The 16,311-nt window shown below is 36.5% G+C and overlaps 1 protein-coding gene across 2 annotated transcripts in view; it reads left to right on the plus strand.

Moving 5' to 3' along the window:
- Window positions 1-592: 592 nt before the first annotated feature.
- LOC149567408 (pre-mRNA-processing-splicing factor 8A-like) overlaps window positions 593-16,311 on the plus strand; it is a 45,079-nt gene continuing 29,360 nt past the window's right edge. Inside the window, exons 1-26 of one of the 2 annotated variants that reach the window (XM_089820586.1) lie at window positions 593-610; window positions 1,270-1,946; window positions 5,673-5,796; window positions 5,910-6,002; window positions 6,100-6,490; window positions 6,612-7,098; window positions 7,224-8,014; window positions 8,399-8,484; window positions 8,578-8,760; window positions 8,922-9,236; window positions 9,334-9,638; window positions 9,752-10,206; window positions 10,298-10,424; window positions 10,534-10,775; window positions 10,954-11,077; window positions 11,191-11,380; window positions 11,462-11,569; window positions 11,653-11,906; window positions 12,063-12,679; window positions 12,863-12,969; window positions 13,067-13,321; window positions 13,467-13,940; window positions 14,099-14,260; window positions 14,370-14,567; window positions 14,656-14,934; window positions 15,035-15,277. In XM_089820586.1, the coding sequence (XP_089676712.1) occupies window positions 1,693-1,946; window positions 5,673-5,796; window positions 5,910-6,002; window positions 6,100-6,490; window positions 6,612-7,098; window positions 7,224-8,014; window positions 8,399-8,484; window positions 8,578-8,760; window positions 8,922-9,236; window positions 9,334-9,638; window positions 9,752-10,206; window positions 10,298-10,424; window positions 10,534-10,775; window positions 10,954-11,077; window positions 11,191-11,380; window positions 11,462-11,569; window positions 11,653-11,906; window positions 12,063-12,679; window positions 12,863-12,969; window positions 13,067-13,321; window positions 13,467-13,940; window positions 14,099-14,260; window positions 14,370-14,567; window positions 14,656-14,934; window positions 15,035-15,277 (6,864 nt within the window). In that variant the 5' untranslated portion in view covers window positions 593-610; window positions 1,270-1,692. Of the gene's footprint in view, window positions 611-736; window positions 1,164-1,269; window positions 1,947-5,672; window positions 5,797-5,909; window positions 6,003-6,099; window positions 6,491-6,611; window positions 7,099-7,223; window positions 8,015-8,398; window positions 8,485-8,577; window positions 8,761-8,921; window positions 9,237-9,333; window positions 9,639-9,751; window positions 10,207-10,297; window positions 10,425-10,533; window positions 10,776-10,953; window positions 11,078-11,190; window positions 11,381-11,461; window positions 11,570-11,652; window positions 11,907-12,062; window positions 12,680-12,862; window positions 12,970-13,066; window positions 13,322-13,466; window positions 13,941-14,098; window positions 14,261-14,369; window positions 14,568-14,655; window positions 14,935-15,034; window positions 15,278-16,311 lie in introns of those variants that run through there. The other variant, XM_089820585.1, reaches the window with a different exon arrangement.

Genomic DNA, 16,311 nt, shown 5'->3' on the forward strand with positions numbered 1-16,311 from the left:
TTGATATGGTTGCCATGCAAAATGTGAAAAATCAGCCACGTGAAGTGTTATAAGGTTGTCACATGTCTATGATGTTCAACTACGTGGATTGAATTAAAAGTTTAGATAATATAATACAAGTGAATTAATATAAAGCTACCACCTATAAATGCTTCCTACTACATGTACTGTTAATAAATGTCCAAATGTTGGTAAATAAAATTACCTATTTTTCACAGTAGAAAAATAAAAAGACCACCAAAAAATTCAGAACTGACCAATATAAAATAAGAATTAAATGACAAAATCTCACTTTAATAAAGTATTTTAGAAGAACATAGGAAAAAAGAACTCCACACAATTTCCTAGAAATGAATTAATAGGTAAGACCGATATGAAAACTTTAGTCAGGACTAAAATTTCCACTTCTTCAACCAATCAAACCCCATTTATTTTTTAACAACTTTTTACCGATTACGATTGAAATACTTAAATCATTAGTTAAATTTTGTAGATCCCCATAACTGGCCGTGAACCAAAAAACTACATATACAGATTACCAAGAAATGGCCTAATATGGAGAATTTTTTTTTATAATGACTTATTTTCGTCACCAGCTATGACTTCATAGGTAAAGCTATTCACTTTCAAAGATTTGAAAAGAGAGTAGGTATTAATCTGTTAATCAACTCATTAAGACTGTTTACTTATTTTGATGTTCTGATTAGATGCAACAGTGCCATGCTATTGCAATTTATTTCCAGGAGGGGAGATTTATTATCCATGGTGATCATGATTTTAACTATACAATCACTTAAATGGAAATTGTTCATACACAAGCCAGTGCCCCAAATGTGTGTGTCCAACACCCTAATTGGAAAATGCAAGATGATTGACTGATTGCGATTAATTTGTATCAGCATTTCAATTAGTGGACGATTGATTTGTATCAGGGTTCCAATTAACTGAAATTAATACAAGACTATTGATTTGTAGAAATGTTTCTGATTTCCATTACTTCGTGTCAGTGTTCCATTAATGATACAAATTAATGGAAATCAGAAACAATGCGACACGATGATTGCCCGAATGAGGGGAGAGACAAAGCATGGCTTTTTATAGGGAGTAGTGACCCACCAATGAATTCAAATTCTCATCATCAGGAAATTTTCTGTTAAGAATTGGTATAAAAATAGAAAAATTGGAGAACAAGAAACTCTTTCATAGTTTGTTACAAGAAGTCTTTACTCTAATACGTGATTAATACCCCCTTTTCTGTTTCACTTCCAGTTTCGCCTTCTGAGAAATTGTGGGCATGGAAACTCATAGAGAGAGAATATCTGTCAGCCGGCCAATTACGGCGAGAGGCATGCTCCAGTTGTATAAGGTCTTCAAAGAATCTGTGTCGACTATTATGGCAGACGTTAATATGGCAGACATTAATGTAGCTTGCGACGGCATGCGGCTGATGAACGTTACAGGCTAATAATAGTACCATCCCACAAATATACGAGAAATGGAAAACAAGAACTCTCTCATATTTCGTGGGGTGAAGACGTCAACCCTTTTCCTTTCACTTACATTTTCTGGGTGACTGCGTTTTTTTGGAGGCCCATACAAGGGACCTCATACCTCAACAATTGACAAGGGTTTTGAAAGGGAGAAAGTAAATGCTTGTGTATTTAGTCAGGGTTTAAGCTTCTGATTGGAAAGATGTGGAGCGGTGAGGGAGCAGTGGGAGCGGGGAGCTCTCACATGGCGCCGCCCGGGACAACACCGTCTAAAGGAATGCCTCAGCCGCCATACGACCCTCCTCTGAATGCCTCCGATGCGGAGGCCATGCTGGAAGAGAAGGCCCGCAAGTGGATGCAGCTTAACTCCAGGAGATATGGTGATAAGCGGAAGTTTGGTTTTGTGGAGACTCAAAAGGAGGACATGCCACCGGAGCACGTGCGTAAAATTATCAGGTAAGAGCAGTGTCTTTTTGTTTTGGTGCTTTATTTAGTTCAGTGTTTAGTTGCGGACGACATGAGTATACCTGATTGAGTTTTTGTAGTGCCATAGGTTTTAAGGAATTAAAGGCTCAAGTGTTGTGTAATGAATTTGATTAAACTTTAGTCAGGAGATTCAATAGCTTTATGGAACTTAGTATGAAAAGTTTGAACCGTGATTTTTTTTCTGCTTGTTGAAGTTAAAGGAATTAGAGCCGCAACTGTTATTTGGGGGTCTTGGGCGATAATTTCAGTTAAAGCGTGACAGGTTTCTGATCAATTCTGAACTCCCAAATCCACGTGAACAGGTCTCTTGGCGGCCAATAAGAAGTCCCTTGGCTTACTATCTTCTTCACCTCCATCAAGCAACTCGGTTTTATTTCGTTCCAAGGTTTTGAAGAAAACACAATCCAGAAGGCCCAGGGTTGTTTCCAGCAACAAGGAAACAAATGCCACAAGCTTTCCGATCTCTTAAGCATGTAAACCCTTCTCACTTAGACTAAACTCTACATCCTCACAAAGACATAGGCTACAAAATACCTCAAAACCCCGCACAAACTTCAGACTGAAGTAAAATCAAGCAACTAGAGGAGTTAAAAGGCGAAAGAGGTGGTCCCCATTTGTAATGGGATGATGGTGTGAAAACCTTACAACAGGTTTTTGTAACGTCCCTTTTCCTAAATATGAGACACCACTTGAATTTTTCAGAATACAATGAATATATAAACAATTTCTGCTAATTAAATAATATTTGAGTGATGCTTAATACCAAATGCATGCGCAATATGGTTTATGTACAAATCAAGATTGTAATGCTATATTCGCTGTCTTTGATGTAGAGGAATTTACATGCAATAACAGAGTTAAATCTCAATACCTTGTATTGTTTGCTGTATCTGATATAGAATTAAGAGTGTGCAAATTATGCAGGCTGTCTCTGATATGTCTCTTTGAAGCAAGCTTTGAATGATGCTATGGGCTGTGTCTGATATGACAATAATAATATGCTCAATGGTGATACCATCTCTGACTGTAACTTTATATGCGTGCACCTGGTGAATGCCGAAAGGCAATATGCTAACAAAGAGTGATCCTTCCAGGATATAATTAAATAAGTTACTCCAAAATCAGGCTTGATTGAATAATATGATCATCGTAATATATGTGTGAAGCAAAAGCAAGAGGCACGTACGAGGAGACAACTTTCTTAACACACTATAATCACATCCAATGATATTCGGTTGGTTAACTAATTTGTTATGGTAATTGCAATGCATACTACTGGAAGTCAATGATTATTATGCAAGTGATATGTTTTGTATGATGCATGGTATTGTGACTGATAGTACTGTGTGATGCTATCTAGTCATGAAGGATAAATGTGTCATTGTTCTACTAAAAGTTAGGTGAGCAGTAATAACTAATAGTTATTATGACTTCACCACTATTATCATCATATGCACGGCCCTGTCCATAATATTGACTGTGAAAATCGCTTCCTCAATTACTTCCACTATCCTTAATATCATTAGTTTATGGAGGTTGCCGATTCGTTAAGATCTGAAATGGTATTGAAATCCTAATATGTTTGTCTTTTTACGATAATGCATAGATGAGCATTGGTTGGTACTTAGTCATAATCCACTTGTACATCCTTTTGCTAATGTGTGAACCATGTCAGAGTCCATCATAATCCACTTGGACAGCAATTTGCTAATGTGTAAACCATGTGAGAGTCTCCTCCAAGACATATGCGATCACATTACTTGATGCTGCAATTGCTTACTGGCTCGTGCCTTTTTATATAATATATTCCAACATTGGTGGTATATGATCTGCTATTTATCAATTCAAGTATTTCTTTTCAGAGGTAGAACAACAGTAACTCTGTTCTTATGAATAAGTTTCAATATTGATTTAAAACTTTTTATATCTTTTATCTACCCTTAGCTGTGGAACTGGGGATATTACATTCTTTCACAATTAATCTAGCCTCTTTAATTGCATTCATGAGAAACTTTGGACACTAGTATTTACAAAAAGGTGCCTTGGAGCGTTTCTAGCATCTGTCAGGTAAGGGTTGTTTGTCACATTAAAGGGAAGGTTTGTAAGTACCAAAAATTGGAACATAACTTATTTGCTTTATAGTGCACCTCCTTGTTCCAACTTGTACCTTTCAATGATGGTTGTGCACTATGAATGTTTTTGGGTACAAAATAACTGGCTGTTTAGGTGCTATACTCAAGAGTCAAAGTAGATGAAGTAGATGTCAATGTATTTTATATGAGTTGACCATAGACGAAGCCCACTATGGCTTCAAACGTTGTAGCTTCATTGGTTTTTGTTCGCAATCAAGGACAATGAGTACTAGCTGTGGTTGCTCTTGCCTTCTCCCTTCGTTTTTTTTTCTCTTTCATCAATGTAGTGTGCATTCAGCTCTCTTTTTATCTTTTATGTGATCTTGTCATAGTTCTTGGCATCACAATGAGTAATTCCTATAAGATGGTATTTGAGGTGATTGCTGCCTCCATGGTATACGTTTTAGCATTAAATGCAAATATTGTCCTAGATATCTCTTGTTTTAGCTTGAGGGGATGAGTTCTTGTATCCACCATTGGCAGTCAATGCTAAGCCTAATGTGTAGTGGGAGCTTGATCCAGAGGCGAAGGGTTCTCTGTCTGCTCTCATAGCTGACCTCCAAGTATAAAGTACAACATTTTTAATTTTTTAAAGATAGAAATAGTATAAATTCAACATAAATTATTATAAGTCAGCAGAAATTCAATGTTACCTAGTGAGTTTATTCCTTAAAAAAGTACAAATTAGAAAAATAATTTATTTATATGAAAAAACTGTGATTTCATTCAAAAAATTAGTATTAATGAACAAATATTGTTTGAAATAAATCCAATCATTGGGAGTAAAAATGTAAATACTACTAAGTATTATGAAATGCATACATTCTTTACAATCTACATGCTAGATTTTAGCAGCTAAATATAATTTAAATGCTTGCAAAAAAGCTAAAAAAAAGAAGAAATAGCCCTTGATTTTTTTTAAATCTACTCCTCAATGCATGTAAAAACCCTCTTACTTAGCTCAAACAAGACTTCTGCAGGAAGTGAGAGGCATGTGTTGGCTATTGTAAACCAAAAAATCCTAGAGTTTTGTGGTTTTTCTGCATCCCAGATGCATCCTGTGTCCCTGCCGTGTCCAGCAAGTCTTTTGTACAGACTCTGAGTTTTTATTAAATACTAGCCAAAAAATCACCCATGCTTAGTGGTCAGTCAGTCACCCGGCAAAAATGGTGACAAGTGTGCATTGATCTTGCCAACTATGTGCCCACTTAAACCTGGATTGGAAAAGACAGCATACTTTGGTTTGAGTAGTTTCTTGCCATTGTTCACACCAGGTTCTAAAGTATTAAAGCTTTAAGTAGTGCTGTTATAGAGTCTAGTCATAAATTTCAAGTTAATTTTGAACACATAAATTAACAATTTTTTTTGACCTGGCCGCTTTACTAATTTTCTAGTGTCTAACACAAGAGGAATATTATGGACATTTCTAATGAAAATGTACTTCAAACTTTGGCTTGAGATGCTTGATTCCTTTCAAAATCATGCGCACTTGGTTTTACTACAAAGTAATGTTACGATTTCTTCTTAATTCTCTTTTAGTGATTGATGTTTTGGATAATGACAGAGATCATGGAGATATGTCTTCCAAAAAATATCTACATGATAAACGTGTTTATCTTGGAGCTCTTAAATTTGTTCCTCATGCAGTGTACAAGCTTCTTGAAAACATGCCTATGCCTTGGGAGCAGGTAATAGCCTACATTTTGGATTGAATTTATGTATGCTACAGTTTTATCTATATATTGCCCTGGAGTTTCTGATTATCATTTGGTTCATGTGTTTGAAATATATGTCTGTAAAGGTCCGAGATGTGAAGGTGTTATACCATATTACTGGGGCTATTACATTTGTTAATGAAATACCCTGGGTTGTTGAACCAATATTCATGGCTCAGGTAAATTTCTAAAATTAAATTTTGACATTTTCTAATACATTCTTCCTCTTATTTTTAATCATAAAACCTTTTATTGGAGTCTTGTTTACACTTGCAGTGGGGTACAATGTGGATCGTGATGCGGAGAGAGAAAAGAGATCGGCGACATTTTAAAAGAATGCGCTTTCCACCATTTGATGATGAGGAACCACCTTTAGATTATGCAGACAATTTGTTAGATGTGGATCCTTTGGAGCCTATCCAGCTGGAGCTTGATGAGGAAGAAGATTCTCCCGTATGTACATGGTTCTATGATCATAAGCCTCTGGCGAAAACAAATCTTGTCAATGGTCCTAGTTATAGAAAGTGGCAGTTGTCACTTCCAATCATGGCAACTTTGCATCGACTTGCAGGGCAGCTGCTTTCTGACTTGATTGATAAAAACTATTTTTATCTTTTTGACATGCATTCATTTTTCACTGCAAAAGCATTGAACATGTGCATACCAGGTATCATGCATCATATAACTAATCTGATTATTAGTTCTAGTGTATATTTTTTTCCTTATTTTTTGTAGTTGCTTGTATTCACGATTTTCCATCAAGACTTATGCATCTTTTCTATCAACAGGTGGTCCAAAGTTTGAGCCATTGTACCGAGATATGGATAAATGTGATGAGGACTGGAATGAGTTTAATGATATCAATAAGCTTATTGTCCGCTGCTCACATCGGACAGAGTATAGAATTGCATTTCCTTATCTCTACAACAACAGGCCAAGGAAAGTGAAGCTTTGTGGGTATCATACTCCTATGGTCATGTACATAAAGGCAGACGATCCTGATTTACCAGCTTTTTATTTTGATCCTTTGATCCATCCAATTTCCTTTCATAGGACTGATCGTCAGGATAAGAAAACTTACGAAGAAGAGGATAATGATGACTTCTTTCTTCCTGAAGCTGTTGAGCCATTGTTGTATAATACACCACTTTATACTGATGCAACAGCTGCAGGTATCTCATTATTATTTGCTCCACGGCCTTTCAATATGAGATCAGGTCGGACACGACGAGCTGAGGACATTCCTCTTGTCTCCAATTGGTATAAAGAGCACTGGTATGTTCTCATAATGTTCTATTTCTTTGGTGCATCACACACTTATAAATTCTCTTTCATGCTTCTCTATCATAAATGTTTAGATGCATTATTAAATAATTTCTATGAACTTTATTGTGATTCAGTCCTCCCACATATCCAGTGAAGGTTCGAGTGAGCTATCAGAAGCTGTTGAAGTGTTATGTATTGAATGAATTGCACCATAGGCCACCAAAGGCTCAGAAAAAGAAGTACTTGTTCCGTTCCCTCCAAGCTACTAAGTTTTTCCAGACAACTGAGTTGGACTGGGCAGAGGCAGGACTTCAGGTTTGCAGGCAGGGATACAACATGCTGAATCTTCTTATTCATCGAAAGAACTTGAATTATCTTCATCTAGATTATAATTTCAACCTGAAACCTGTGAAGACACTCACAACCAAAGAGCGTAAAAAATCACGATTTGGAAATGCTTTTCACTTATGTCGTGAGATTCTGAGATTAACAAAGCTTGTTGTGGATGCCAATATACAATTTCGGCTGGGAAATGTAGATGCTTTTCAGTTGGCAGATGGATTGCAGTATACATTTTCACATGTAGGACAGTTGACTGGTATGTATCGTTACAAGTATCGTTTGATGCGACAAATCAGGATGTGCAAGGATTTAAAGCATCTAATTTACTATCACTTTAATACTGGACCTGTTGGGAAGGGGCCTGGTTGTGGTTTTTGGGCTCCAATGTGGAGGGTGTGGTTGTTTTTCCTACGTGGCATTGTGCCATTGTTGGAAAGATGGCTTGGGAACTTGCTTGCTCGACAGTTTGAAGGCCGTCATTCAAAGGGAGTAGCAAAGACTGTGACCAAACAAAGGGTTGATAGTCATTTTGACTTGGAACTTAGAGCAGCTGTCATGCATGATGTTCTTGACGCAATGCCAGGTAATTCTGAGAAATGCCAGTCTTTTAATTGATATATTCTAAATTCCATGTTTTTTTTATTGGATAGATAACAACAGAGCAGGTTACTGCTAGAAATCCTCCACTTGAAGAAATCATTTAGTTGATAGTGTTGGCCATGTTTTTTTCCTCAGTGAGGGTTTTCTAATCTTTTTATACAAATCTTTCCCTAGTTCTATAGGGATTTAATATCACTTCTTGTGATTGTATTATGCCATTGGTGATACCATTGATCTGCAGTTGGTTTAAAAATCTCCTAGCTCTATTTGGCACAGAGGTTCATTTTTGTTCTATGATGAATTTATTGAAGTTTCTTTAGATGCCTTGTCATATGATATTCTTACATAATTGATGGTACTGTTACAGAGGGTATCAAACAGAACAAAGCTCGCACTATCTTGCAGCATCTGAGTGAAGCTTGGCGTTGTTGGAAGGCAAACATCCCTTGGAAGGTACTTTTACTGCTATGCAAAGATATTCTTCCTGATTCTCTCTATTTACTACTATTGCATGTTTACTAATAGACAGTTGCTTTGGTGCTGTAGGTACCAGGTTTGCCAGTGCCTATTGAGAATATGATTCTTCATTATGTTAAATCGAAAGCAGATTGGTGGACAAATGTTGCACACTATAATCGTGAACGTATTCGGCGTGGTGCAACTGTGGACAAGACTGTTTGTCGCAAAAACCTGGGAAGGCTCACACGTTTATGGCTTAAAGCAGAACAGGTATTTGTTCTAAATCTTATTTGGGACGCTTAATCTTATTTGGGACTAACAGTCCCTGCACTTGCTTTGTGTTCAAATACTTAACATATATAAGGCATGTTTGGTAAACTTGGAGCTTCTACAGTTATCATGGCTTATCGATTTGGTTATTTTCCCTGCAGGAACGACAACATAATTACTTGAAAGATGGTCCATATGTGACACCAGATGAAGCTGTGGCTATCTATACCACTACAGTGCATTGGCTGGAATCTAGAAAGTTTTCTCCTATTCCTTTTCCACCATTGTCATATAAGCATGATACCAAACTTCTGATACTGGCATTGGAGCGGTTGAAAGAGTCTTTCAGTGTTGCAGTCAGATTAAATCAGCAGCAGAGAGAAGAGCTAGGTCTTATTGAACAGGCATATGACAATCCTCATGAAGCTTTATCACGTATTAAACGTCATCTGCTTACTCAACGCTCCTTTAAAGAAGTAAGCTATGCTTTTAACCATTACTGCCATAAGTATTGTTCAGATTGAGATATTTCTTCTACTTTTTTAATGGCTAACTATGGGCTACATGCTGCAGGTAGGAATTGAGTTTTTGGACTTGTACAGCTACCTGATTCCTGTTTATGAAATTGAACCTCTGGAGAAAATCACAGATGCATATCTCGATCAGTATCTCTGGTATGAAGGGGACAAACGCCATCTGTTTCCAAATTGGATTAAACCTGCAGATTCAGAGCCACCTCCTCTGTTGGTTTATAAATGGTGTCAAGGTATAAATAATTTACAGGATATATGGGATACTAGTGAAGGCCAATGTGTTGTGATGCTACAGACAAAATTTGAGAAGTTCTTTGAAAAGATAGATTTGACAATGTTGAACAGGTGTGTTATTATCTTTTGCATTGTGATTTTTATTCTAGGAAAAAACACAAATACACAACATAATTTCTTGATGATGTTCTGATTATGTCATTCAAAATGAATCCAATTTGCAGGCTTTTGCGTTTGGTGCTTGATCATAATATTGCTGATTATGTCACTGCGAAGAACAATGTGGTTTTATCATATAAAGATATGAGCCATACAAATTCATATGGCTTAATACGAGGCCTTCAGTGTGCATCTTTTGTTGTGCAATATTATGGTCTTGTTCTTGATCTCCTGGTTCTTGGTTTGACTCGGGCAACTGAAATGGCTGGTTCCCCACAGATGCCAAATGAATTCATTACTTACTGGGATACAAAAGTGGAGATGATGCATCCAATAAGATTATATTCCCGCTATATTGAAAAGGTGCACATGCTTTTTAGATTCACTCATGAAGAAGCAAGAGACCTTATTCAGCGTTACCTTACTGAACATCCGGATCCAAATAATGTAAACATGATTGGTTATAACAATAAGAAGTGCTGGCCTACAGATGCTCGAATGAGGCTGATGAAACATGATGGTAATATTAATTTTCATTTTGTTTTTTCAGGAATAAATCAAGTCTTATTGCAGTTTGTATTTACATAGCAAATACTTTTCATGCATTGCAGTTAATCTTGGAAGGAGTGTATTTTGGGATATAAAGAACAGACTTCCTCGTAGTATAACAACATTAGAGTGGGAGAACAGTTTTGTTTCTGTGTACAGCAAGGACAATCCTAATTTGCTTTTCAGCATGTATGTCTTACACAACTCATCTAGGTCTTTTAATTTCTATTTTTGTCAAGTAGTTCCATTTTACATGAATTATATAAACTATTCATAGCTAGTTATGTGTAATATGTAGGTGTGGATTTGAAGTTCGTATATTGCCTAAGATAAGAATGACACAAGAAGCATTCAGCACCTTAAAGGATGGAGTCTGGAATCTGCAAAATGAACAAACTAAAGAGCGCACTGCTGTTGCTTTCTTGCGTGTTGATGATGAATACATGAAGGTGTTTGAGAATCGTGTTAGGCAGATCCTCATGTCATCAGGATCAACAACTTTCACAAAAATTGTAAACAAGTGGAATACTGCACTTATAGGTAGATGTTTTACTTGTTAGTGTCTGATGCACTCTGTACTATCTTCTCCTTGCTTGCATAGTTCCTTGTTCAACTTAGTTATAAGTGTGATGTGGTTTTTATAGGGTCTTCCATATTACTTTTTAGATATTGTCTGGGTTTTATTTTATGGTTGCTTATGTATTTTTGAGCCCTGCAGGGCTTATGACATACTTCCGTGAGGCAACTGTGCATACACAAGAACTTCTTGATCTCCTAGTGAAATGTGAAAATAAAATTCAAACTCGCATTAAAATTGGTTTGAATTCCAAGATGCCTAGCAGGTATGTTGTCTGTCTTCACACAGGTTATTGTACAAAGGACATATAGAGACAAATTTGAAGTTACTTGGTTAGATATGCATTTTCATTCTAATATTTGATTTTTTGTGGATTAGGTTTCCTCCTGTCATCTTCTATACACCCAAAGAAATTGGAGGACTGGGAATGTTGTCTATGGGACATATTTTGATTCCTCAAAGTGACCTGCGTTATAGCCAACAGACAGATGTTGGTGTAACACATTTCCGTAGTGGTATGACCCATGAAGAAGATCAACTTATTCCTAATTTATATCGATACATACAGGTAAAAATTGACAATTGCCCTTTCTGTATCATTCTATGTTTAGCTTTTAGGGGCTGAACTTGAAAGTATTTTGTATTGCAGCCCTGGGAAAGCGAGTTCATAGATTCTCAACGTGTCTGGGCAGAATATGCTTTAAAAAGGCAAGAGGCACAGGCTCAGAATAGGTGGTTAACACTTGAGGATCTTGAGGTATCCTTTCACTTCTCACTTTCTGAGGCTTTGGTTACTGAATCTGCCCAATTCATGGTAGTCATATTTTTTGGTTGTCGCAGGACTCATGGGATAGAGGTATCCCTCGTATTAATACTCTCTTTCAGAAAGATCGGCATACACTAGCATATGATAAAGGATGGAGGGTACGAACAGACTTTAAACAGTATCAGGTTTTGAAGCAAAATCCATTTTGGTGGACCCATCAGCGCCATGATGGGAAGCTGTGGAATTTGAATAATTATCGAACAGATGTTATTCAGGCACTTGGAGGAGTTGAAGGCATTCTGGAGCATACTCTCTTCAAGGGAACATAGTAAGTTCTAATATTTGTTCTATTCCCTTACTTCCATTTTTGTGATTTTTTTAATGGATATATAAGATTGCCTTTTAGGTAGTGACTATTTCTAGTCCTTGACCATTTCTAATTCTTGTTGGACAATTCTGATGCTTCCTTCCTTGTGTGAGGAAGCTTTCCAACATGGGAAGGTTTGTTTTGGGAGAAAGCATCTGGTTTTGAGGAGTCAATGAAGTACAAAAAGCTGACAAATGCACAAAGATCAGGGCTGAATCAAATTCCAAATCGAAGATTTACTCTCTGGTGGTCTCCTACCATAAATCGTGCCAATGTCTATGTGGGTTTCCAAGTGCAGCTAGATTTGACGGGAATTTTCATGCATGGGAAAATCCCAACACTGAAAATATCATTGATACAGATATTTAGAGCTCATCTGTGGCAGAAAGTACATGAGAGTGTTGTTATGGATCTCTGTCAGGTCCTTGACCAAGAGCTGGATGTTTTGGAAATTGAGACTGTCCAAAAGGAAACTATACATCCTCGTAAAAGTTATAAGATGAACAGCTCTTGTGCTGATATTCTTCTCTTTGCAGCTTATAAATGGCCAATGTGTAGACCTAGCCTTGTTGCAGAGTCAAAGGATATTTTTGATCAGAAGGCAAGTAATAAGTATTGGATTGATGTGCAACTTCGTTGGGGCGACTACGATTCCCATGACATAGAGAGATATACAAGAGCCAAGTTCTTGGATTACACAACAGACAACATGTCAATCTATCCATCGCCTACTGGTATGCACCTCTGGAAATTATTGTTAAAATAGCATCTGTATCTTTAAAAATTAGAGCTACATAATAAGAGAGAATCCTGATGAATCATGTAGATTGTGATTGCTTTTTTTGTGAAATTCAAGGTCAAGATAGATTTCAATTTTGAAATGTTAAAGAGCTAAATCTGAGTCAAATTTGTTTCAGGTGTAATGATTGCCATTGATCTTGCCTACAATCTACACTCTGCATTTGGTAATTGGTTTCCGGGTTTAAAGCCTCTTCTAGCCCAAGCTATGAATAAAATAATGAAGGTAAATCAGTACTATCATATGATGTGATGAATTCCATACAATATCATTTCTTCTATGTTTTTGAAGTGCTCATGTATACATTCTAAATTTTTTGCAGTCAAATCCTGCACTTTATGTATTGAGGGAGCGCATAAGAAAAGGTCTACAGCTTTATTCTTCCGAGCCCACAGAACCATACTTATCTTCTCAGAATTATGGAGAAATCTTCAGCAACCAAATCATATGGTTTGTGGATGATACAAATGTATATCGTGTCACTATTCATAAAACTTTTGAAGGAAACCTTACAACAAAGCCCATCAATGGGGCAATTTTCATATTCAACCCAAGGACTGGGCAACTATTTTTGAAGGTTTGTTTCCCTTTCAGCATGTCATTTGTGTTTAATGTGTGCTGCTACCTTAAATGTTTGAGGTGTCACTCAAATAACATTTTTTTATAAGGGATAGGATTATAAGGGCATAATTCTAACATATATAAAAAATTGGATACTGCAGGTTATCCATAGTAGTGTGTGGGCAGGGCAGAAGCGGCTTGGTCAGCTAGCAAAATGGAAGACAGCTGAAGAAGTAGCTGCATTGGTAAGGTCATTACCTGTTGAGGAGCAACCAAAACAGATAATTGTTACACGTAAGGGAATGCTTGATCCATTGGAAGTTCACTTACTTGACTTTCCCAACATTGTCATCAAAGGCAGTGAGCTTCAGTTGCCTTTCCAAGCATGCTTAAAAATTGGAAAGTTTGGTGATCTGATTTTGAAAGCTACTGAACCCCAAATGCTTCTCTTTAACATTTATGATGATTGGTTAAAGACTAGTGCTACATACACAGCATTTCATCGTCTAAATTTGATACTTCGGGCCCTTCATGTGAATAGTGAGAAAGCGAAGATGTTGTTGAAACCTGACAAGACAGTTGTTACTGAACCACATCACATTTGGCCAAACCTCTCTGAAGCTCAATGGTCAAAGGTAAACATTTTATGAAGCCATAATTTTTCCTACAGATGGTCTACAGTTCTATTTGTTGCAGGGTTTTTGTTATGATAAGGTGTACATGAACTTTTCGTCTGCTAATATTAAAAGCAGAGGACTGTTACCTGAAACAAATTTTAATATTGCTAATTCAGGTTCATGGTGCTTTGTGTGACCTGATCCTGTCTGACTATGGTAAGAAAAATAATATTAATACGTCAGCATTAACTGAAATTGAAAAAAGGGATGTTCTACTTGGAGCTGAAATAACCCCACCATCTCAACAAAGGCAACAGATTGCAGAACTTGAAAAACAGGTGAGAGATCCTTTTTCAGTTGATCTAGCTGAATGAGAATGTTTTGCATTCTGAAATGAATGTTGTCAACAGTAATAAAGTGAATAAATTGGAATCTGATTGTTTACAGGCAAAGGAAACAAGCCAACTCACTGCTATTACAACTAGAACTACAAATGTGCATGGTGACGAGTTGATTGTTACAACCACGAGTCCATATGAGCAGGCTGCTTTTGGTTCTAAAACAGATTGGCGAGTTAGGGCCATATCTGCAACAAACCTCTATCTTAGAGTGAATCATATCTATGTAAATTCAGATGATATCAAGGTAGAATTAATGTGTTGTTTCCTGTGGAAATTTGATTTTTATATTTTTGCCATGATCTAACAACTGGTGAGTTTGGTAATTTGAACAGGAAACTGGTTATACATACATCCTTCCCAAGAACATATTGAAGAAATTCATTTGCATTGCAGACCTTAGAACCCAGATAGCTGGCTATCTCTATGGTGTAAGTCCCCCAGACAATCCACAGGTGAAGGAAATTCGTTGCATAGCTATGCCTCCACAATGGGGTACACATCAACAAGTACATCTGCCCTTGGCTTTGCCTGAGCATGATTTTCTGAATGATCTAGAACCTTTAGGATGGATGCATACACAACCGAATGAATTTCCACAGTTATCACCGCAGGTTTGTTGTGTTCAGTGCTGTACTTGTTAGTTTTAGGCAGGTTGACTTTATACACTGTAAATATGTTAATATTTCTTATTTTCTGTTTGTGAAACTTCAGGACTTAACATGTCATGCTCGAATCCTAGAAAACAATAAGCAATGGGATGGAGAAAAATGCATAATTCTAACATGCAGCTTCACTCCTGGCTCCTGCTCCTTGACAGCATACAAACTCACACCAACAGGATATGAATGGGGACGACTTAGCAAAGACACCGGAAGCAATCCGCATGGATATCTACCGACTCATTATGAAAAAGTACAAATACTTCTGAGTGACCGCTTCCTTGGCTTTTATATGGTATATTTTCTAACATTTTTTATAGCAATGCCAAGTCTCTTTTTTGGTTAGCTTCATTTGTTTTAGTTTTAGCTGTGGGTTATAATCAAATTTCTTCTGTATTTTTCTTTATGCTGAACTAATTTTGGTGAAGTCTTAATCCGAGAACTCCCATGTATAATTAACAAGAAAATAAATAATAAATTCTAAAGAATTTGATGGAAATAATGGAGTTTTAGAAATCTTTTTCTAAAGTGTATTTGACTGCGTTAATTGAAAATATGAAGCATCTATACATTTTAATTTAGGAAAACTGTTAGCTGTGGACATTTTGAAAATCTAAATTTTTTTATTCCACGTCAGATGACAGTGAACAATTCTAATTTTTTAAAATAAATGTAATTTTAACATTCCATTGTTTTTGATAATTGCAAAAGGACAGGTTTCTGATAGGGCCTGAATTCTTTTACAACAAAGAAAAATCAAAACCACCCAGGAACAAAAATCAAGAAGAGAATTTTAATTGATATAATAAATTTTTAAGTGAAATAACTTTTAAGTTGTTTAGAAACAACTTAGTATTATTCTTAGTGTGATGTGTAGAATATTATGTGTAGGAGAATATATGAGATACTGTATGTATATGAGTTGTTAAAATAATTCTTTATATATATGAAATTCATTTTGGAGTTTTTTTACAATATAGGATATGGAAATCCTATGCATATGTAATATGTATCGAGTGGAATGAAAAAGAGATGACAAATGTATTGTTTGAATGATCTTTTCATCTTCTATAATTCTGCCTCATATCTGTGACATGGTATTAAATCATGCATAATTTCTAAGTGTGAATTGATTTGCTAAAGGGGATGCTTTATGCCAGCTAGTAGCAACAAGTTTGGAGATGCTATTATGCCTTATGTTCAGCACTAGGACAATGACAGTTTTGCTGGAATTATGTGTTGATATTGTGATTGATGCTAACCTGGCTTGAGAAAGTTGTTGGTAAGATGTGTTCAGAACTTCAGACGTCTCTGTGTTCTCTGATGTTG

Source organism: Cupressus sempervirens, chromosome 3 (genome assembly GCF_028749045.1).
Source record: "Cupressus sempervirens isolate cs-2001-9-10 chromosome 3, ASM2874904v1, whole genome shotgun sequence".
Taxonomy (NCBI): Eukaryota; Viridiplantae; Streptophyta; class Pinopsida; order Cupressales; family Cupressaceae; genus Cupressus; species Cupressus sempervirens.